Raw genomic sequence first — 23,183 nt, forward strand, 5'->3', positions numbered from 1 at the left:
ACACATAGCTAGATACATGCCATTGTATCAAGCCCCTTAGACCTTTTGTTAGGATCAACTTTCTACCAAAAAGCACCCAGGATGTGCAAGTGAAACACAGTACCCCATAACAAACTTCAAGTATGTAGCACCCACCCATGAGCTCACATAAAGCAGAGCTATGAGAACATATAAACCTTCAATTGAAACAAGGACTTCGAGGTGATTACTTCAATTTCCAACGTCAATATAAAGCAGCAGGACCTTCCTATAGTACTGACTCAACAACACAAACAGCCAGCTTTTTACTGCAGGATGGCAAAAGACCTTGCTTATTCCCCCAAAACAGAATACATGGCTCAGCTTGAGGAACACAGCCTTTTTAATTAGCATAGAGTATGTAATCTTGAAAATTGGTCGTTTAATCTTATTTTTCCTCTTTTCTTTTGTAAATTTACGTTTAGCAAGCTATTTACTACTACCAAAAGCTAACTTACAGAGTCAACTGTTTGACATACCAAAATTTTCATAACCCTCACCGTTTCAATCAATTATTAGCAAAAATTATATTCCTGCTGAATCACTTTTATCTAGTCACAAAGACGCCGACCAGAGTCCTCAATCTGCACTATACGCAATGCCATATTATTGTTTAGGTACACCTTGGGATCTGAGATTAGGTGTGCCCTTCCATTAGTTTATGACATCCACAACTACTCTCCGTGACTTAACGGGTGCCCACTTCCACCGCTTGTAGTAACCTGCTTGCAAAAGGGCTAAGCAAAGTACCAACATGACTTTGAAGCCCATCTGGACGAGCCAACAGAAAAAGGATATGAGTACAGTACTAAAATGGTTACCTTGCACAGCATGAGGGCCTTCAGTCACCAGTGCTTAGAAGTCATAAGAGGACAGTAGACGAGCTTACCAATTTTCGCTCCTCCATCTCCGGCTCGGCTGCCCAGGACAAAAATGTTACCACGTCCTTAGTCATCTGTCAAACAAAGGAACGCATAATTTTTATTTACTCTGCCAGAGAAAGGCACACCTCATAGTGGATGATGACTACGCCTCATAGAAGTCAAGGCAAGTCCATGTTAGCATAGATATGGTGTTAAGTGAAACCAAATTTTTCGTACCTCAAAAGCCATCAGGACAATTGACCATTTTCAAGAAATAAAATGACCCATTGGGGACAATTGACCATTTTCAAGAAATAAAATGCTTGTTCATGTATGGGCCCTTCAGACCTTAGCTATAATTTAAATTCAGCCCAAGTGGGTAACGACCATATCACCTCGAATGACAAAACAAGAATTCATCTCTAGCCAAGGGCATTGCACACCTCAGGTTAAAGAACAAGCAAGCCAGATGACCTGCACCAGCATACAAAGCAGTTTGCATAAAGATTGCAAACCCTAACACTTCGACATATGCTGATTTAACATACCGACCACATTTGGCATGCAAACCCTGACACTTCAACGGCTAATGCTGAGTTTAGCATACCTACCATATTTTGCATGACAGAATAGGAAACTCAAAACTGAATTTTGCAAGAGGGTGGCTCCTATAGGATCTAGCTTGGAATCCTGTCCTTAAGGGCTAACCTTGCAGGAGGTTCTCTATTTTTACACTTCCAAGGTGCAGTCAGGTAAAAAGATGGATTCAATGCACACAGGGATCAAGCGCCTGAGTTCATACAGCTGTGATCTGACTTGTGTGTCCGTATGTGTTGTTGGGTATTCAAAGTCACTGTGTATATATCAACCGTATATGTGTACCCCTGTTTGTGTATTTGCTTGTATCTGTGTGTGAACAAACCTTGTGTGTGTGTGTGTGTGTGTGTGAACAGTCACTCATGTTAGTGAGTAAGTGTGTGTGCACCTCCTCTTATAGCTGTTTATGTGTGTAGCTGATAAGCAGTGATGTTATTGGCCTAGCCATGTGCCATTGCCCCCTTTTATGTGATGTGTCAAAGATAAGGCTATTAGCCTATAAAAGCAAGGTTATCATCTCAATTAATCAAAACATGAATGTGCGTGCAAATGATCTCTCTCTTTCTCTCTCCACCTGCACACAGGCACCATGAAGATATTCCATCCTCCTTAGCCGCCATCATCACCTGTGGTGTACTCTGATATCTAACATGGTATCAGAGCCAGGTTAGCTGGAGCCACTCATTAATCCACCTGTCGCCCAGCCACTCATGACCTTCTAACTCCGACACTATCTTCAGCGTGAGTGCCCGCCAGTGCTGTTCTGCTACCCACCGATTCTGCCACCAGCATCTCCGCCACCGCTCTGATTCCTCCCGGTCTTGCCCCTGGCTGGGGGCGCTCCTGACCGCGCTTCTGTCACTGGCACCCCACCTAGCAGTGTCCCCCTTACTGGCCCTTACCAGGCACAAGCTGATCTTGACCCCGTCTTTCCTCGTACGCTGGCTTTTTCGGCCAAGTTGAAGATCTTGCATTCTCCAAAATTTGGGAGGAGAAAAATGGCAAAATTGAGGCCACTTCCCTGAAGTGCCATGTCACCAGCCACCCCATCGTTGCCTTGAAGTAAGCATCAAGGTCAAAGCATTAGCTTTGTCTCTGACCATGCACTTGTCATCATCAAAGTGGACTTGCATACCACAGTGTGCTAAAGAAGAAATGGACAACAAATTCTTCTTTATCCCTGGTACATATAAGACATCTGTAAGGCGAAGAATAGAGCCATCAATGGCTATGAGCTGAATCTCCCCAATGCCACGAACTGGATACGAGGCATTATTGGCACACTCAACAGTTTTGCCAACAGGGACAGGGCCTACATGACAAAACAAATCCCTGCAAGATGTGATATGCTTTGAAGCACCACTATCAAAATACCAAGTACATGCATGCTCTGTCATACTGAGTGCCTGTGAAGACCAAGAGACATCATAGCTGCATGTATAGAAACAGTAATCCCTGTCCTCAACAAAAGAAGCAGTCTCTGGAGGAGCTTTAGAGGCATCATTTACAGACATCCCAGATTCCTTTGCCTTCTCTTTGGCAATCCACTTTCTACACTCTGTGATGTAGTGACCTGGCTTCTTACAGTAATGGCATTTGCCCTTCTTTTTGGGCTGTCCATCACCTTTCTTGGTATCCTGAGATAAACCACCATCACCTGAATTCTGATTTGAACTCTTTGGCTGAGATTTGTCTTTCCCCTTTTGACCTGTAGTAAATGCTTGTTCAGCACTTGTGTTCATATTCATATTCTTCCTGATTTGCTCTTCTTGTAGCAAGAGAGCAACAAGTTCCTGATACTTAAGGGGTTCAACAGCAATCCTCATGCTGAGGTTCAAAGAGGTATGAAAGGCCAAGTAAGATCTTGGCAAAGAGTTCAAGATGGTGGACACAAGCTGTGTCTCAGGAATAATCTCATCCACATTGATGAGTTGCTCTCTCAAATCCTACAGCTTGTTCAAGTGGCTAGACATATCATCTCCTTCATGCATTTTCTGATTTTCCAGCTCTCTTTTCAAAAACGAGATCCGAGCCTCATTACGAGCAGCATACATCTGCTCCAAAGTCACCCATGCATTCCGTGAAGAGCCAGCTGAACGAATATGAGGTATAATAGACCCCTGTACTGACAATGCAATGAGTGACAAGGCTTGTGCATCTCTGGCATCCCATGTCTTCTGAGCATTTGTTCTTTGAACAGGCAATGGCTGACCTAGTGCCTGTACCTGTTGTCCTCGTCCACGAGCACCCCCTTGGGGAGGAGTCTCTGGAGCCAATGGACCTAGACGTGGTTCATCACCACTAACAAAATTCCAAAGACCTTTCGCCACGAGCACATTTCTCAACATAAAACTCCACAAGGAGTAGTTCGTGCCGTCCAATTTGTCTTCCTTAGACAAATACGTGAATACATCATTCTGCTGTTGATTTGCCATTATGCCAATGCACAATGTTGTACCTGTGTATCAAAAAACCCAATAGCAAGAACCCTGAAAGCAACTATACTCCACTAAATACAGCTAACCTAAATATGCCTGCACTCTCAATCCTCTGAATGTGCAAAACAATGCACCACTGACTGAGTAGAGCAGCACAAATGGCTTACATAGAGCCAAAATGCCCAGAAATGCCTCAAAATTACTGCACCCAAAACCTTGCAAGAAACCTGTAGAGATTTCTTTGCAAGAAAATCTGCCTGTATCTGCCAAAAATTTTTCACAGAGAAAAATGCCCAAATTTCAAAACTTGTAAAGCTTACCACAACTGTGATTTTTGCAGGTACAAGTCAACTGTAGGTGAACAACAGTTCGAAGAAGGCGTAGCAGATTCTGGTCTGCTATACAGAGCAGGTACAGTCGACTATACGGCGACTGTACGGAACAGGTACGCACAACAGATGCAGTACGAAAACTGCAGTGGACTGATTAACTTCAGATATGCGCAGCAGGTACAGTCCACTGGTACTGAACTGTGCAGGGCGAGCAGGTATACAACAGGTCAACTCTCCTAAATTTTAGGAGTGTGATCCTTTGTATTGCAGGATAATCCCCCATTCCCAAAGCTTGTACTTTCCAAATATTTAGACATCCTGGAGTCCACCAGACCCCTTTCGTACTGGAAAATGTCCAGGCTGGTAACATCCTACCTAGCTTCTTAAAAATTGTCCGCAACTTTAAGTTTCAAGCCATATATCCAAGATATAATCATGTCCCATCAAGTGGGTCAGACGAGAGTCTCAAAAATCCAATACAACTGTAAGTATCCATGTCCCAAATAAATGGACGAGACTAAATAAGTCTCCGTAATACCAATATCAAAATCATGTCCCAAAATAAATGGGCAAGACAAAACAGTCCCATAAAAGTGGGCAGCCCCTCAAGCCAAGAAAGGTCCATGAGTTGCTATTCTGGGAGAGGAGGGCCAAGTGCAAAGTGCCATTGAAGCAAGGAAAGCCGATGCAATGGTAGATGTGACTTTTGAGTCCATGGCACGGGAAGTGGGCAAGAAGCCAAGGGAGTTGGCACTTTCCTACCTCCTCCGCAAAGGTGACATCAAAGAGGGGGAAGATGGAGAGCTGAAATTGAGAAATCCACCTCGCTTGAAGCATGGAGATCCCGCATCTCAAAGGTTGAGGTCATTTATGCAAAGGGAAGAGGTGACGTTCACCTCTCGTCATGCATCTTCTCCACAAGGCACAAAGGCTGACAGGTATATGTATGCTAGTGCTCATGGAGGGCATGATGGTCACCTGCATTCAAGACATGTATCCCATGGAAGGGGTGACAGGTCTGCCACTAGAAGAGCCTTGCCTACTGAGTTGTCTCATGGAGAGACATTGCCTTATGCAGGAAAGTCACATGCATCTGATTCTCAAGTTCATGGAGCACATGCCACCGTGCTTCATGAAACTTCCATGATGGCCCATGAAGCCCATGCAGATAGGACTGCCCCGTTGGATAAGGGGAAAAGAAAATGAGAGGACCATGAGCCTCATGCCAGAAAGCTCAAGGAATTTAAAGCAGGTGACAAGTCCGTTAAGTTTGATGTTTTTCATGGAGAGCATGATGCTTCCAAAGTGTTAGCATTTGTGGCACAGTTTGACATTGCTTTTAGCGATGAGGACTTCATTGAGAAGTCTAAAGTACGCCATGCTAGCATGTTCTTGAAGGGGACCGCTGCTCATTGGTGGATCACTGAAAAGATCACCAAAGATCCCATTTGCACCTGGAAAGAATTTAAGGACAGATTTTATGCTCAGTTCTTGCCACCTAATGCAGAGCAAACTCTCACCCAAAAGTGGGATAGACTTGAGCAAAGAGATAATGAAAGTGTGCAACAGTATGTCAATAAGTTTTGGAAAGTGTTGCTTGAGGTAACTCCTTTTATGAAAATCACGGAGGATGAAAGAAAGAGGAAGTTTTGCTCCGGATTGCAACCAGCTTATTGTTCGGGCATTGAATTGCACCCGAAACATACTTTGCAACAGCTTACAGCCTCTGCTCTTGCTACGGAGCAATTGGTGCTCAAAATTAAGCAAGATCAAGGCAGTTCAAAGGACAAAGACAAGGCTGTCCCAAATCTGCAAAAAGGTGGACAGCCACCTAAAAAGAACTTCCAAGAGACCAAGCAGGGAGGTAAAGTTGAAAATACCTCATCTAAAGATCAGGGCTCAAAGAAAAACAAATTTGGCTTGACCCCCGAGCAAAGGGAGCAATATGCCAAGGAGGGAAAATGTTTTTCTTGTGGCAGCAAAGAGCACATGTTTCGACAATGCCCTGACCGCAAACCAAAGCATGAGGATAAGCAAACCAAGGCTAATGTGCATGCAGTTCCCGATGTGCAAGGAAACACAAAACATGATGCAAAAGAGCGGATGGTATGCAAAGCATGGGATCAAATCAAGGATCAGCCCACCTTATTCATGTTTGATGATTGTGCAACCGACAACTTCATCTCTATTCAGATGGCAGCTGCCTTGGGTATTGAGGTTGAAAACATGAGACCTCAGATTGAAGCCAAAGCTGCCTTTGTTGGTAAAGAGGTGCAGGTTACCCCACTGATAGGGGAGTTGCGCATACATATCCAGGGCTACCTTGATAACGAGCATTTCTTAGTTGCACCACTTAATGGATGTGATGTATTGCTAGGCAAGCCATGGCATCATCGGCTTGAGCCCCACAAAGAATACAAGACAAACATGATTTCTTTTATGCATAGAGGCCGTATGCATTTCATTGATGCCGACAAAGAAGGGGATTCCATCCCACATGTATCTCACATCCAAATTAATAAAGCAATGAAAAAGAGTCTTTCTGCGTACTTGGTTTTTGTTAGCATTGTACCAAGTCATCAAAATGTGGATGCTATGACTTACAATAGGCTGAATTTTCTTCATGCATTCAACGATTGTTTTGCTGATTCATTGCCAGGTGAATTACCTCCCCAAAGGCCCGAGGATCATCGCATAGATCTTGTGCCAGGCAGTTCTCCACCTAACAAACCCGCATACCGTGTGAGTGCCGCACAAGAAGAAGAGATCATGAAGCAGGTAAATGAGCTTTTAGAGAAAGGTTTGGTTCAACCTAGTTCCTCACCTTATTACTCTCCCGTGCTTCTTGTTCAAAAGAAAGACGGATCATTCTGCATGTGTGTGGACTATAGAGCTTTAAATAAGCTTACCATCAAGAATAGATTCCCAATTCCACGTATTGATGATATTTTGGATCAGCTTGATGGTTCGGCTTGTTTCAACCGTCTTGATTTGAAGAGTGGTTATCACCAAATACGAGTGGTGCCACAAGATGTCCATAAAACTACATTAAGGACAGCTTTTGGATTATATGAATTTTTGGTGATGCCTTTTGGTCTCACCAATGCTCCTGCCACATTTAATTGTATGATGGATAGGATATTCCGACCCCATCGCAAATTCACAGGTGTATTCTTTGATGACATCTTGGTTTTCTCCAAGAATGAGCAGGAACATAGAACTCATTTGGTCACATTGTTCGAAGAGTTATGGAAGCATAAACTTTTCATTAATGCCAAGAAAAGTGAGTTCTTCCTTTCAGAGATACATTATTTGGGTCACATTGTATCCAAGGATGGAGTAACAATGGATCTTGCAAAGATTAAAACCATTCGAAATTGGCCAGAATTGCAAAACGTACATCAAGTACGTAGTTTTTTGGGATTATGTTCATATTATAGGCGTTTCATAAGGCATTTTGCTATGATAGCCACACCTCTACATGATCTCACAAAGAAGAAAACCACTTTCAAATGGACTCCAAAAGAACAAGATGCCTTCTTGCAACTCAAGCATGCTATCATATGTGGATCCGTATTGATTGTTCCTGACTTGCAAAGGTCATTCGTAGTAGAATGTGATGCTTGTGGCGATTGTATAGGGACTGTCCTAAATCGAGAAGGACATGCAGTTGCATATGAGAGCCGTCGTTTGCATGATGCTGAGCTCCATATGGATATCTATGAGAAAGAGCTCCTGGCTGTAATTCATGCCTTGAAGATATAGATACATTATCTTCTTGGGGCTGAATTTGTAGTCAAGACAGATCATCAAAGCTTGAGATACTTTCTATCTCAAACAAAGCTTTCGGAGAAGCAGATGAGAATGGCAAACTTTCTTTCCATGTTTCATTTTCAGATTGTGCATACTCCGGGAAAGAAAAATGTGGTGGCAGATGCATTATCCAGGAGGCCTTATGTAGCTGCAGTTTCAGTGGCCTCTCATGGGGACTTATCTGCTATGCGAGATTTATATCATTTGGATGCTGATTTTTGCCATATATGGACTAATTTGATGGGGCTGGTCACTCACATGCCTCTTATGTTATCAACGAGAGTTATCTTATGAAAGATAACTGCCTATGTGTGGTGAAGGATTTGCGTCCAAAGGTTATGGAGGAATGTCACGCTCCGCCTTATGCTGGTCATAGAGGTATCATGCCCACTACACGCATGATTGAGAGATATTTCTTTTGGCCAAGCATGCGTAAAGACATTGAAGCTTATGTACGTGCATGTATTACTTGCCAAAAGGTGAAATTTGACAGGCAAAAACCTCCAGGTTTGCTTCAGCCATTGCCTATTCCCTCACAACCTTGGGAAAGTATTACTATGGATTTTATTATGGATTTGCCTAGATCCCAGCATGGTAATGATGCTATTTGGACCATTGTGGACAGGTTTCGCAAGCAAGCTCATTTCTTGCCCGTCAAAAAAACCATTAAAGTTGATCATATGGTAAAGCTTTTTCTTGCTAACATTTTCAAACATCATGGTATGCCTAAATCCATTATTGGGGATAGAGATCCCAAGACTACGAGCCTCTTCTGGAGGGCTTTATTTGATAATATGGGCACTAAACTTGAGTTTTCATCAGCTTATCATCCCCAAACGGATGGCCAAAGTGCAACTACAAATTCAACCGTGTTGGATTTGTTGAAGTGTTATGTGGCAGATCAAAAGACTGCATGGGAGAAGTATCTTCCACTTGTTGAGATTGCCTACAACAATACGATCCATGCCTCCACGGGAAAGGCCACGTTTGAGATTATTTATGGCAAAGTGGTATTGCCACCCATCCTTCGTACAAAGGATGAGATTTTTTGAGCTGATGAGTATATTCGTGACTTGGATGTAGCCTTTGCTCAGGTATGGACACCCATTGCAAGGTCACAACATAAGCATAAAATGGCTACTGACGAGCATAGAAGGGACACGCAAGTCAAAGAAGGTGATTGGGTTTTGCTAAAATTTGAGACGGCTAGGCTTCGGAAGAGGCCAGGACGAGAAGGATCATATCCTAAGCTTTCTCCTCGCTATTATGGACCCTTCAAGGTGATTCAAAAGATCAATGAAGGTCATACAGGCTTGCTTTACCTAGTCATTGGAAGATTCACAATGCATTTCATGTGTCTTTTCCGAAAATATTACGGGCCAGATCCTGACAAGCCTGTCACAGAAGATCCGCCAAAGATTGATGAGCTTGAGAAGATCCTCCAGCCAGAACAGATTGTCTTTCACAAGGAGCGAAAGCTACCTGCAGGAAAGCTTTCCAGGAGATACCTTGTGAAGTTCAAGAATTATTTGCCCATTGATGCAAAGAGGGTAAATGAGGATTATTTTATTGACTACCCACAGCTGTTGCAGGCATATCTTGAGGCTTTTCAGTTGAGGACAACTCTTTAGAAGCCCGGGGGGATATCACCAATTGGCCGACCATTTGGTCCATCCCCAGATTTTTGTCTCGTTCACTTGAGGCCAGGCCGATGTCTCATGTGAAGGGACCAGTATTTTTGCATAACATGGACGGGAGCCAGACTGGTACCACCCGTGTGTTAGCAGGACGGTGTCGTTTGGACGGGAGCCAAACTGGTGCCACCCGTATATACCTGGACTGTGTTCTATCCATGGGATTGTCACGCAGAGAACCATCATCTTGAAGCTTAGAGTTGTCTTGCAAAACATGGTGAACATTAGAAACATATTTCTTCAACAAACTAACATGGAAAACTGGATGGACCTTAACATGAGAAGGAAGTTCAAGTTCATAAGCCAATGATCCTATCTTTTTCAAAACTTTGAAAGATCAAGCAAAACGAGCAGACAATCTTCTATCCTTCCCCAAAACCAAATTACTTCGTTGAGGCAAAACCCTTAAGAAAACCATGTCTCCCTTTTCAAATTCCAAACCCCTCTTATTCTTGTCATAGTGTTTCTTTTGTCTCTTTTGAGCCTCACGTATGTGTTTCTTGATTTTTGTCATTTGTTCATCCATTTGTTTAAGCATGTCTTTTGAAACTTCAACCTTGTTATCAAGATCAGAGAAGTTTAGAGGTATAGTATGTAATAGACCCTTGTAAGCCATAATAAACTTTTTTGTATCATGCATGTAGATAAAGTTTAAAAGTGATTTTTAGGTAATTTTGGATGTTTGTGCAAAGTCTCATATGGGCATGTTCTAACATTGACTCATCCCACCTTCACAAGTGCATACATTGAAATTGTTTTTTGAGCATGTTATGGATTGAATTAGAAAAAGTTTTGTATGTATGAAATGTAGTCCTTATCACATAGAACAACTTTGCCAAAGTGAAGGTTTCATACTTTAGTCGTTTTCAATCTCGTTTGATGCCTTAGATTAGAGAAAAAGTAAGAAAATGTCTGTTTTTCATTCTCTCTAGAAAATTCAATATTAAAGTCTGTTTTTTGAGAATTCGGAGGCAAGTCTGGAGAGAGAGTGTCTCACGGCGCTTGTAGAGCTCACCGAGGAGAACAAAACACTATCTCACGAGCGCAGATAAATTCTCATCAGTTTTGGAGATACGGAAGCTTGAAGAAGGGTCGATTTTTCCAGTGTTTTTTTTTTTAAAAAAAAAACTCAACTTTGCTAATCTTTTCGAAAAGTTTTCTTTTGCTTTTTACCACGTTTTGCAGCATCGACCGCGTGCCAAAATTTGCAAGAAAGGGCCGCGCGCTTTTGGAGCACCGTCTCGCTTTTGGCTATTTTTGGAGAACGCCTCTCTCTATATTCGGCATATCGCGAGTGTGTAACACATATATCACGAGACCTCTTGTGATTGCGATTATGAATGTGATTGAGAGCGTGATTGCGAGTGTGAGTGTGATCAAGGTAACCTATGCATACAAACGGTGGCCGAGTGATCGGGTAGTCGAGCTTCTGTATAGAAGTACATTTTCCGTTGTAACCTCTCTTGCAATATAATAAAATCTCTCTCTCCATCTGTTTGATCTTGTCTTGTTGTCTATCAATATTCTATATTGTGTTTAGAACGGTCTTGTAACGTCGAGTGGTCGAGCTTCTGTATAGAAGTACTTTTTTCGTTGTAACCTCTCTTGCAATATAGTAAAATCTCTCTCTCCATCTATTTGATCTTGTCTTGTTGTCTACCAATATTCTGTATTGTGTTTAGAACGGTCTTGTAACAAGACCGTTCTAAAAACAATACAGAATAGTTACAAGACCGTTCTAAACACAATTCAGAATATTGGTAGACAACAAGACAAGATCAAATAGATGGAGAGAGAGAGAGAGAGAGAGATTTTATTATATTGCGAGAGGTTACAACAGAAAAAGTACCTCTATACAGAAGCTCGACCACCCGACCACCGTTTGTATGCATAGGCTGCCTTGATCACACTCACACTCGCAATCACACTCTCAATCGCAATCACGCTCTCAATCACATTCACAATCGCAATCACAAGAGGTCTCGCGATATGTGACACACACTCGCGGTATGCCGAATATAGAGAGACGCGTTCTCCAAAAATAGCCAAAAGCGAGACGGTGCTCCAAAAGCACACGGCCCTTTCCTGCAAATTTTGGCGCGCGATCGATGCTGCAAAACGTGGTAAAAAGCAAAAGAAAACTTTTCGAAAAGATTAGCAAAGTTGAGGTTTTTTTTTTTTACACTAGAAAAATCGACCCTTCTTCAAGCTTCCGTATCTCCAAAACTGATGAGAATTTACCTACGCTCGTGAGATAATGTTTTGTTCTCCTTCGGCGAGCTCTACAAGCGCCGTGAGACTCTCTCTCTCCAAACTTGCCTCCGAATTCTCAAAAAACAGACTTTAATATTGAATTTTCTAGAGAGAATGAAAAACAGGCATTTTCTTACTTTTTCTCTATTCCAAGGCGTCAAACGAGATTGAAAACGACTAAAGTATGAAATCTTCACTCTGGCAAAGTTGTTCTATGTGATACGGACTACATTTCATACATACAAAACTTTTTCTAATTCAATCCATAACATGCTCAAAAATCAATCCCAATGTATGCACTTGTGAAGATGGGATGAGTCACTGTCAAAACATACTCATATGAGACTTTGCACAAACATCCAAAATTACCTAAAATCACTTTTAAACTTTATCTACATGCATGATACAAAAAAGTTTATTATGGCCTACAAGGGTCTATTACAATGAGACTTTCACACCTACTTCTTGTATGGCCACAGTTAGATGTGTTGTTGCATTGGTTGCCCATCATGGATGGAAAGTGCATCAGTTGAACATAAAATCGGCTTTTCTCAATGGGGATTTGTAGGAGGAAGTTTATGTAAATCAGCCCATTGGTTTTGCGATGCATGCAAACTTCGAAAAGCACTTTATGGTCTCAAGCAAGGTCCCCGAGCTTGGTATGAGAAGATACATACTTATTTGACCAGTACAGAGCACCCTCTATGTGAAAGAGGATCATGGCACTTTGATTATGCTCATTCTTTATGTGGATGACAAGTTGCTAACTGGGAATATGGAGAAAATTTCAACTTTCAAAGCTGAATTGCAAACGTCATTTGAGATGACAGATTTGGGATTGTTGCATTATTATTTGAGCATACAATTTATGCAGACAGATGTTGGGATTTATGTACAACAAACAAAGTACATTCAAAAGCTGTTGCACGAATTCAGGTTTCAAGATTGTAAGCCCATCTTTACTCCGATGGAGCCAGGGCTCAAATTGAGCATGTATGATGTTGGAGAGCCTTTTGATATGAGTGTTTACAGCCATGAAGTGGGATGCCTCATTTATTTATGCAACACACGCCAAGATATGGGGTTTCCCAGTGTAGCAAGTTTATGCACAGCCCAGGTATAAAGAATTGGCAAGCAGTGAAGCGAATCCTCCCTGGATCTTGCTTTGGTATACCCGGGGGGAAGGGGACAACTTGCAGTTACATGCTTACAGTGATTTAGACTGGGCTGGTAACCACGATACACGGCAATCCACCAGTGGGAATTGTTTCTTTTTGGGACATTCGTGCTCATCATGGTAGAGCAAAAAGCAACCCACTATTACGACACTTGTGAGGTTGAGTACAGGGCAACCTTTACAGCCACAGTAGATTGTGTATGGCTGAGGAGATTGATTGATGATCTTTGTGAGTGTCAACAGACACCCACCACCCTACTCACTGACAATCAAAGTGCTATAGCTGTGGCACGAAACCCAATGTTTCATGTGCGTACTAAGCACATAGAGATTAATTATCATTATGTCAAGGAGAGGATACATGCAAGGGAGATCTCATTACCTTACTGCTCTACACAGGACAATGTTACAGATCTGTTCACAAAAGCGTTAACTCGAGAGAAGTTTAAACCTTTCTGCGAGGCTTTAGGCTTTACTCTCCTCCAGAGAGTGATCTACTGCCGACCTTGTCCAAGTTCACATTGCCACTACATGGGAGATTTATTGGCATATATGCTATGAGTAGTGCCACATGTGAACATGGGATAACCAAGGGCACTTTTCTCCCTTTGGGTTTTTCCCCTTGTATATCTGGTGTGAAAGGACACCACTACTATTATTGTCTTTTGATATTATGGTGTTGACTCTCCAACTCCACTCATTCCAATGCAATCTATTGTGTGGGCATCAATCACTATCCTCTGTGTACTAGCTTGCTGCTACTGATTCTGTGTGTCTGTGTGAAACCCTAACCTTAATCTGTGTGACACAGGTTGGACTTGAACTCTGCCCTCTTGGGGTCAAAAAATAAGTGTCTTGCCCCTCTTACCAAATCATTGCTTCACGAAGCACATTTACAAGAAATAAGGTTATGATCTCCAAGCACTTGACGATGCTATTGGCATTTCCTAACCAAATACAATGTATTCCAAACAGATAAAACATTCATTAAGCTGAGAAAAGTCGTGAGGTACCTGGGTTTCTGTTGCAGGTGTACCATCTTCATACTCAACCGCACCGTCAATTAACATCTTAGGCATTGCAATAGCCCCACCAGGAAAGTATGGATTGTAATGTAGACCCTCCCTTACCTGCCAAAGCAGGCACCTTTTAGCCTCAAGGGACTCCAGCTCGTATATAAGACTTGTGACCCGGTAAATATGAGCATTCTAGCTGTCGATGAGAGGTAATAAGCAACTGCACCTAAATGCTTCACACTTTTCACAATAAAAAGAGCAGGACCATCCTGCTATAGGAAGTAAAGAAGAACATACCGAAACCCCTGCCGGGGGTTCACGATACCCAGTGAGAAGAGCGAACACGTAATTCTGACCATTGTGACGTGCCTGAACAACACAAAAGTAATAATTGCAAAAACCAACAAGGCTGTGCTAACATCAGACTTGATTCATCATCAGGATTTAGCATACAGACCTTAGTTATCAGACTCAGATCTGGAGGATATGCCCCTCCATTTGCAAACCGTGCTGCTTGCTCATTTGGATAGGGACTGGGAAATCGATCACTGGGCTTGCCTGGCCTGCTGTACATCTCTCCTTCATCATTGGGACCATCCATGACTTCATCCTCTGCTGCAATTGCTTTTACCTCATCTTCTGTGTATGCAACGCCAACAAGGTCACGATATGCTAGCAAGGACATGCTATGACAAGCAGCGCACACCTGCTGATAAACTTGATGCCCTCGCCGAATTCTGCTCTTCAACGCACCATAAAATAAGTAAGTATATACTCAACAGCACACGTAATCAGGATTTAAAAGGCAAGACTGGCATTAGAACAGCTCCAACTATATCATAATTGAAAAGTGTATATGACAATCATATGGCATACGATGCATGGTCATAGGAACTCAGGATGCCTTCGTGAGACCATGGATAGTTTGGGGCAGGCAAGCCATGCTCAGCTTCATCGGCATAGGCCACACCTGCAAGCCCTAGAAAACCAGTGACGCCTGCTCCTAAGAAAGCCAAAGCTCTAAAAGATCCTGCTCTGGTGCTGTCTCCGGTATCCTGCTGCCTATTCACAGTGACAGCTGTCTGAAGCACAAGAAAGAAAACAGTTAAAAGAATGCAAAACCCTTCCATAACATTCACAAGCAAAGAGCATATTGCGGCAGTTGCATTATTGTTAGGTAAGATATGACAAGTAAGCAATGATCAAAATTACAACCCTGGAAGATGGCTTGTTCAGGTTGAGCGTAAAGAACATAAGTGCCCATGATATCATAAGCAAAAAAAACACAAAAGGCTCTTAGAACTTTTGATGCTCTCTGTATCTGCTATCCACTAGTGACCCGTTATTCTAGTAATTCAACTGCACCATGGAAACGTATAAAAATAGCCATGCTTCTAGAACACCATATGAAGAGAACACGAAATGAGAACACAAATTTAAACCTCAGGTTTCTTTCAACCAACCAAGCATGGAAGGAATCCCTTAATCATGATATGCAAAGCTCCTTGCAATTGCTGTTTGGCTAGAAACAGCTTAGGCTGCAAACTACGTTGGTGTAGAGCACATCCCCCTCATAACCCACACCATCGTGTTTGACATGCTTCCATGAGAATTCAAACCTTCTGGCAAGAATACCTAGCCATCACATGTTCCTCCAATGCCATAGAAAATGTCTCCCACAAACATCAAAACAAAAAGAATTGTAATAGTACATGTTCCACTTTTGGTGGACATAAATGAATCCTTTTTGGATGCCAGATTCAATTTCTTAATTCTTCATTACAACTTATATCTATGGTACATTGTCAAAAGAGTCACAAGATAGTTCATAAAGGTCAGCATAGCGGGTCTAATAAAAAGATTAAGAAACATGCAATAGTAAGCTTAGGGTATTCGACTATACATTTTCCGCATGATTTGCACATGAACTTCCACATGACTTGCACTCTTTTTTTCAAAAACCCCCTTCCAAGGGGATATAGACAAGCTAGAAGCTACACCACTCACACACACAAACCTACAATGTCAAGGCTCAAACCCACCCCTGTGGGTCGGGATGAGCTGAGCCACTCAGGCAAGCGCCCACTGACCACATGACTTGCACTTTCATGTGTAAGTCATGTCATGTGTAAGCCATGTGGAAAATGTATTTTACCCATGAAGATTAGGGTATTCAACTACACTTTCCACATAATTTACATGCAAACATGTTGTATATATAAGGGTAAACAATATTACCCACATTACTTGCTATTGCATATTCGTGTGTAAGTCGTGAGGAAAATAACGTTTACCTTTTCTTAAATAGATGATAAGGTTAGGGTATTAAAGAACTTACACATGGGTATGGCCATTTAATTATGCGCCACTAGCATTTCTGAACATGAAATGTGAATGAAACCCCTATATATTCAAGGAGCCGCATTCATAGATCTGCTTCGTATTGATGACCTATCACAGAGCTTAGTCCATATAGCATAAGGGGGAAAAAACCCTGCATTGGATTGCAAAGAAAAATCCTATATTGTTCGAATGCAGTGCTCAAGTCCGACAACAGCAAATTAAACCCTAAATTATTTCAATAACTGAGGCTACAACAGGAAACGGGGATCTATAAATAAAGAGGAGACAGGGTAGTTTAGAGGGGGAATTGCGGAATATGCAATGCCCGAACCCCAACCCTAACCCTAGCCCAAGGGCCGTGGATTCTTACCTGAGAAACGGCCGTTTTACGCTCCAACTGACGCAGAAGCCGAGAGAAAGCCCGTCCTGTCAGCGAGCCCGCCTCCCGAACACCCATGTCTGAATCAACACAGAAGCCAAATTCAAGGACAAAGCACAGAACCAAGAAAATTGTTGAGCAAACAGACATAGAGACGGGGACGACGGGAAGAGGTAAAGGCCTACCTCGAACGATGATGCAGCAAACTTCTACTGGTCCAAAATGTGATTCATTGTTGTTATGCAAGGGCGCCCTCACGCATTGGGATCCTTACACACTCGGATCGAACGGGCTATGGACTTATCATAGTGTCCCAACCTCACACATTGGTGTAGTTTGTACACTTCAAATGGTACAAACCGTAGTTTTGCAAAAACTACTTGCCATAGCACAAAACAATGGGTCACTCTATAGAATCTAGCACACACAAGCCCATGCATACCCTTGTCTTCAAAGTCTTGTAATCCTATCATGCTACCTTCAACTGTTGCTTGACAAGTCACATAGAGATTATACATTGCTTTTGTTTTTTTATGGAAGGTATTAACAACAATAGACTAGAGTTTGGCTATGAGGATTCGTCCATGCCTTCAAAAAAGACCAAGCTACAGCAAACTAGTTTATATTAATCCCTTCTATCCAAAGCAGTGCAATTTGCCCAACCAACTATTGTGTGCAAGTTTTGTAGTGCTAGCCTACATCATGGCTAAATGTTCCCTTCAAATGGATCACTATATAGAATCTGACACAAGCAAGCCCATGCATACCCTTGTCTTCAAAGTCTTGTAATCCTATCATCTTACCTTTAACTGTTGCTGCTTGACAAGTCATATAGAGACTATACATTACTTCTATACTTTTATGGAAGGTATTAACGACATTAGACTAGAGTTTGGCTATGAGGAATGGTCTAGGCCTTCAAAAAAGACTAAGTTGTAGCAAACTGGTTTATATTAATCCCTTCTATCCAAGGCATGCCCAACCAACTATTGTGTGCATGCACATGCAATTTGTACTGCTAGTAGCCTTCATCAACTAAATCTTCCCTTTAACTCTAGAGAAGTGATAAAATCTTAGCTCAATGGCTTATCTATGAGTATGTGTCTACTACTAAGGTGGCATATCATTTTGCATGAGCATACACCTACTCTTGGGCACTAATGATATAGCACATAGTCTATGCTATGCATGATGGAGTTGATCATTTGAAGCATACACCTACTCCTAGGCACTAATGACATAGCATGTAGTCTATGCTATGCATGATGAAGTTAATGATTTAAAGCATACACCTACTCCTAGGTGCACTGATGCCTTGAGTAGGGATGTCATAGCATAGATGTGTATGATGGAGTTTATGATTTTACCAAATTGTTAAGAATAAGGCACTTGCCTTCACCCTTTAGGTGCTTCAAGATACAGAGCAGGTAGGCAATGGGTGCACATAGCACATATTGCATGTACACTAAGATGTCCATGCCCCAAGTCACTCCCACGTTTATGCTTGAAAGACTTAGTTTAATCACATAATAAAAGAAAGAACTTTTAAGATAGTTCCATACACTTGGGTAACCAAGCTCTTAATGCTTAAAGACTTTGACATCGCCTAAACCATTACTAATAGAGCTTAGAGATCTTAAGGGAGAATGACGAATAAGCACATAAACTTTAGTATAGTCATTTCCAAGAAGAGAAATAACTCTTTAGTAGCCAATTAAGAGAGTATGCATTTGTCCAGAGACCAAAGATGCAATATTATCCAAAGGAGAGATGTCATGGAAGAGGTGGTCCTAATGCACCAATGAATAGGAGTGAATTCTCATGCTTATGAAAGTATATCCATGTAGACATTTGATGGAGAATTTTGAAAAGAGGGTGGATCCTATTAGACTCGTTAACAAAACCCTTCAAATGGACTAATTCATCTTCCATCTCATTAAGCTGGACACAAAAAACGTAGGATATGAAGAATATGTGCCACATAAGCAGAGATAGAGGGAGTGAATATTTTCCATTTCATTAAGCTGGACACAATAAACCTAGAATATGAAGAATATGTACCGCATGAGCATAGAGAGAGTGAGAAAGAGAGAAAGGAGGATTGAGACGAGGGAGTGGAACAAGGGAACCAAGATGGCTGATGGGTTGATTAGGACGAAATTGATATAAAAAAGAAAGCTAAACAAGAGGCAACAAGGGGTAGAGAGAAGAGGGATGATAAGTCATTTATTGAAGCTATTAGAGGAGATAAAGGAGCACAAAAAATATAAAGGTAGTAGCCAGGCCATGTAGAAAAAGAAAGCAAAGGAGGAACAACTTAATCATAAACCCAAGGAAGGGAGAAAGCTGTATGGCTCAGTTCCTCTTGATCTAGTTAATTAGCAACTTGCCCTTTGCTGGATGTAGTGTGGTCTTGATCAGTACTCGTAGAGTGTCATCAAAGCCGAGATTCAATTATGACTTGAAAAAGAGGTATTTAAGGCTAAGGTATTAAGTAAGATTTTTTTATATGGGGAAGGGCTTTTGTTCAAGTCAAGAGATTACCTTAGCCTTGCCAAAGCATGTGTCATTGGGTCTTGCCTTCAAGCCTACAAATGTAACTTCCCATGTGGGTGTGCTAGCTTGTCCCGTCGTGTCCTCACTCCATTGTTACATCGGAATGCTCCTTACCAAAGGGATGAAGGGAGATCTCTCAATGCCTAGATGGAGGCAAGAAGAGATGGTCCTTTGTGATGGTTCTCTCTAACAAAAGACGGGAAAAGAAGAAGCTAATGTAAGAGGGAAACCTACAATTACACTTATCCAAACAAGCATCCATCAAGCATGTAAGATGCAAGCAAGCAATAAGAGGGAAGAAGAGAGCTCACAAAAAAACTATTACAAGGGAATAATTATCTATTCCTTATTGTCAAAAGTGATTTATATACAAGTGACTAGTTTTCACACTAGGTTGACCAAACTTATAAATGTTCCGGCCTCTATTACTAGTCTTAAGCAACTATGTACACTAAGTCCATAGACTTTCCTTATGTGATATTAAGCGCATAGTAAGGCTTCTTTACATGTTCCAGTGCCATCTTATAATAGTTAAGTGTTTGTTCTTGTGCAGGTAAGATGGCGAAGTGGTCAGGCAGGCAAAACTATGTTAACCAACGGAGTGGTTAACATACCTCCTTTCTAATGGTGACCGTCGCATCCTCGCGGGCACCCATCAGGTGAAACTTCGAGCTAAGAAATCAATCATGTGGATGGTCCAGGATATGCCATGAAGTTGAGGGTCAAGGTTATGTGGTTAGTTTGGGACCAATCCACAACTAGATACATGGCAAAGTGATGTGTTGGGCTACCCTGATGGGGCAAGCAGCTTGTCAAGGCAACATGGAAAGTGATAAGTGATGTAGAGGTTCTTCATGTTAGGCTTCCAATGGTTGCAAAAGTAGTGTGGACCATTCAACATAAGGTAGTTGGTAGAAGCAATCCTCACCCTTTGTTTGACATACGGAGTGCTAGGACCACTATGGAATTATTGGCATGGGTAGAGGGAGGTTCGGGACGTCTTGGCGCGACAAGGTAGCGTGATACCTAGATATGGGGCATTATATGTTGGCCAAGGGCAAGGTTTTTGGGGTGGTAAATTGGAGTCAAAGCAGAAGACATAGGCATGGCATTGGAGGTACTTGCAAGGTTAAGAGTTCTCTAAGCAATGGGTAATACCATGGCCAGGGCTTGCGCCTACCATGGTCCCCCCATTCAAAGATGTACCTGGAGGATTGTCATTGACAAGGTTAGGTGTAGGGGAACGTGTTTGCGCATGACAGGAGATGCGAGAAGTGAAAAAAAAGTGATGCCCATAGTGAAATATGCAGTGACATGCATGGGCAATGGGCGGAGGCGTGCCCATGCGGGTGCACTTCTTCAACACAACTTCTTTCTTTGACTCTTTTTGTTGCTTTCTCTTCGACATTTACTAGGACATCCCTTTTCTTGGGGAGTCAAGATCATAAGCTTGTTAGAGGCATGGCAATGAACTTGCACATGGTGGTGCCCACACACAGCCTCTATGCCTCAATGGACCTAGTGTTGTCGAGTGTGTGGGCTAGAGGCAAGGTGTATTGAATGGTTAGGGTGGTCAAAGATGAGGCACGAAAGGGTCTTGTTGATTGTTAAGGTCTAGGCGATGGGTCATATCATGGGCTAGGCTTGCACCCTGCCATGGTCCTAAGGGCGATATTAGAGTTATAAACCTCACATCCAACCACCTTACAGTAGCCTAAGAATATGGCACTAAGGGGGGATGTTAAGAACTGTGGTGCCATGGAGCACAAGGAAGGTAGGGAGTGAGTGTCATTCTAGAAAATAGCCACATGAGCAAGTATGAATATCCCACGTGAGCTAACAAAGCCAAGTTATACCCACCGCGTATAAAAGGGATCATTTTTTAACAATCAAATCAAGCAAGCTCTCAAGTCTTTCTATGAGTAAAATTCTTAATCTTATCACCTAACTAAACTTGAGTCCAAGCTTTATTAGTGTTAATCTTTCATCATTATAAGTGTGCATCCACCTTAGCTTAGTGTTTTACATTCTCACATTTGTTCACGACTCTTACTTGAGATACTTATGTTTTCTAACATTTATGTCATCACCTTTGAAGTATTTACCCACTACACTAACATGCATATCTTTATATACTTCTAATGGGTTTTCCTAGTCAATCTCACATTTACGTCTCCTAATGGCTTAAGCTAATTTTTCATCCATTGGTGGTTTTTATTCTAGGCTTCTGGTTTCCTTTATATACTTTTAAGTTGCAAGGGCAAGCAAGGTTCAAGGCTCTTGTTTCTTCCTTGAGTTATAGCCTTATTGAAGACATGTTGGCTATAGTCATTGACTCTTCCTCTGAGCCGATGTTTAAAGGCATAGTCTACAATGAGTTTTCTTTTGATTGTTGTGACACCCACGCCCACTTCGACTCACTTCACTCGGTGTTTTCTCCTAGCATTGATTCTCTCACGAACGAAAGAGCTACCTCTCATGAATCTCTCATTCCCTTAGGATATGTTCATGTAGCACTCTCAGGTTTCCTACATCTTCACACTCTAAAGGCTTGTCAGGTTTCCTCTTCAATAGTTCTTTCTTTGTTTTCCCATTGTTGTCTTGAGTGGTCATTCGATTGTCCATCTTTTTGTGATTCCTAGCTTCAGACACTACCCCATGAGGATCGGCCTTAGAGGCTTGGTATATGAATCTTTTATAGAAATAGCATATGATCCCTCTATTTCTTATTGGGTCCATTGTACCGAGTTATATGCTTCACTCAATCTTGAGATTTCCTCTCTCGGATTAGGGTATTCTTGTAGTTTCTTAGGAAGGGGTTCTTCTTGTTTTGGTTTCTATTTGTATTGTCTTTCCCCACAACTTTCTTAGCCATTTTCAAGAGTTCATATGTCGTATCCATCATGATTGCTACAACACTACTTTTCGTCCCTCATTCCTCGTTCAAAGTGATTTGAATAAAAGGTTTCAAAATATCTTCAATTTCAATATGTCACGGGACCTTTTTGTACTTCTTGAAGAAATAATTAAAAACTCACAAATACATCAAAGATTAAAACAAAGACTTTAATCAAATTGATATGCTAGAGCATAACACAACATAAACAAGAGAGATAGAATAACATCACCATTAAGACAAGATTTGGGTGGAATCTCCCCCCTCATGCATGTAGCTCCACTTCCATGATCGAATTGTAGATTTTAGACCTGCTATGAACTTTATTCTTTGATCCTTGGTGTGCGAACCTTCTCGATTACTTGTATTTGTAACAAGGTTTGCCAAAACCTGTCCATAGAAGTTAATATATTCTCTCCATCAAGTTGTCTAAATGGAGACCATCGTTGTCGAGCCTTAGCTTTGTATTGTGAAGGTAGGAAATCTTTCTTGATGAGTTTCTGAAATCTTTTCCAAGATTTTGGTTTGTGCTTGCTAGTTTTAATGACGTTCCACTAAAGGGTTGCACTACCTACCAAATGATTAGTAGCACATTTAACCTTATCCTTCTTATAAAATTTATCTCTAGAAAAATAATCATCTAGTTAACTAAGCTAAGCAAGTATGGTGTGAGCTTTCTTCTTGCCATCAAATTTATGAAAAGTAGAAGCTTTGCAGTTAATCTTCTTTTCTTTTGTATACTCCTGAGGTTTGAGAGTAACTTGTACGGTTCTCTAAATTTGATTACCATTGGAATTTGAAGATGGAG

At 41.7% G+C, this 23,183-nt stretch overlaps 1 protein-coding gene across 1 annotated transcript; it reads right to left on the minus strand.

Moving 5' to 3' along the window:
- Positions 1 to 502: 502 nt before the first annotated feature.
- On the minus strand, positions 503 to 17,372 carry LOC147607217 (cytochrome c1-2, heme protein, mitochondrial-like). The gene is made up of 8 exons (XM_086791515.1): positions 17,109 to 17,372; positions 16,915 to 17,003; positions 15,078 to 15,283; positions 14,659 to 14,938; positions 14,499 to 14,570; positions 14,199 to 14,315; positions 908 to 973; positions 503 to 789 (listed from the first exon to the last, which is right to left on the minus strand). Exons 2-8 carry the CDS (start codon positions 16,999 to 17,001, stop codon positions 673 to 675), a joined length of 945 nt encoding a protein of 314 aa, XP_086647641.1. The 5' UTR covers positions 17,002 to 17,003; positions 17,109 to 17,372; the 3' UTR covers positions 503 to 672.
- Between the last annotated feature and the right edge of the window lie 5,811 nt (positions 17,373 to 23,183).

The sequence above is a fragment of the Cibotium barometz genome, chromosome 56, assembly GCF_041138505.1.
Source record: "Cibotium barometz isolate CiBa-2024 chromosome 56, ASM4113850v1, whole genome shotgun sequence".
Taxonomy (NCBI): domain Eukaryota; kingdom Viridiplantae; phylum Streptophyta; class Polypodiopsida; order Cyatheales; family Cibotiaceae; genus Cibotium; species Cibotium barometz.

Bases quoted from the DNA above. Each gene is read 5' to 3' on its own strand.
- LOC147607217 (XM_086791515.1), bottom strand. From the start codon at position 17,001: ATGGGTGTTCGGGAGGCGGGCTCGCTGACAGGACGGGCTTTCTCTCGG. The intron at 14,571-14,658 runs GTCTGTATGCTA...TGTGTTGTTCAG, and splicing joins ATCTGAGTCTGATAACTAAG to GCACGTCACAATGGTCAGAA. The intron at 14,316-14,498 runs GTATGTTCTTCT...CTGCTTTGGCAG, and splicing joins AACCCCCGGCAGGGGTTTCG to GTAAGGGAGGGTCTACATTA.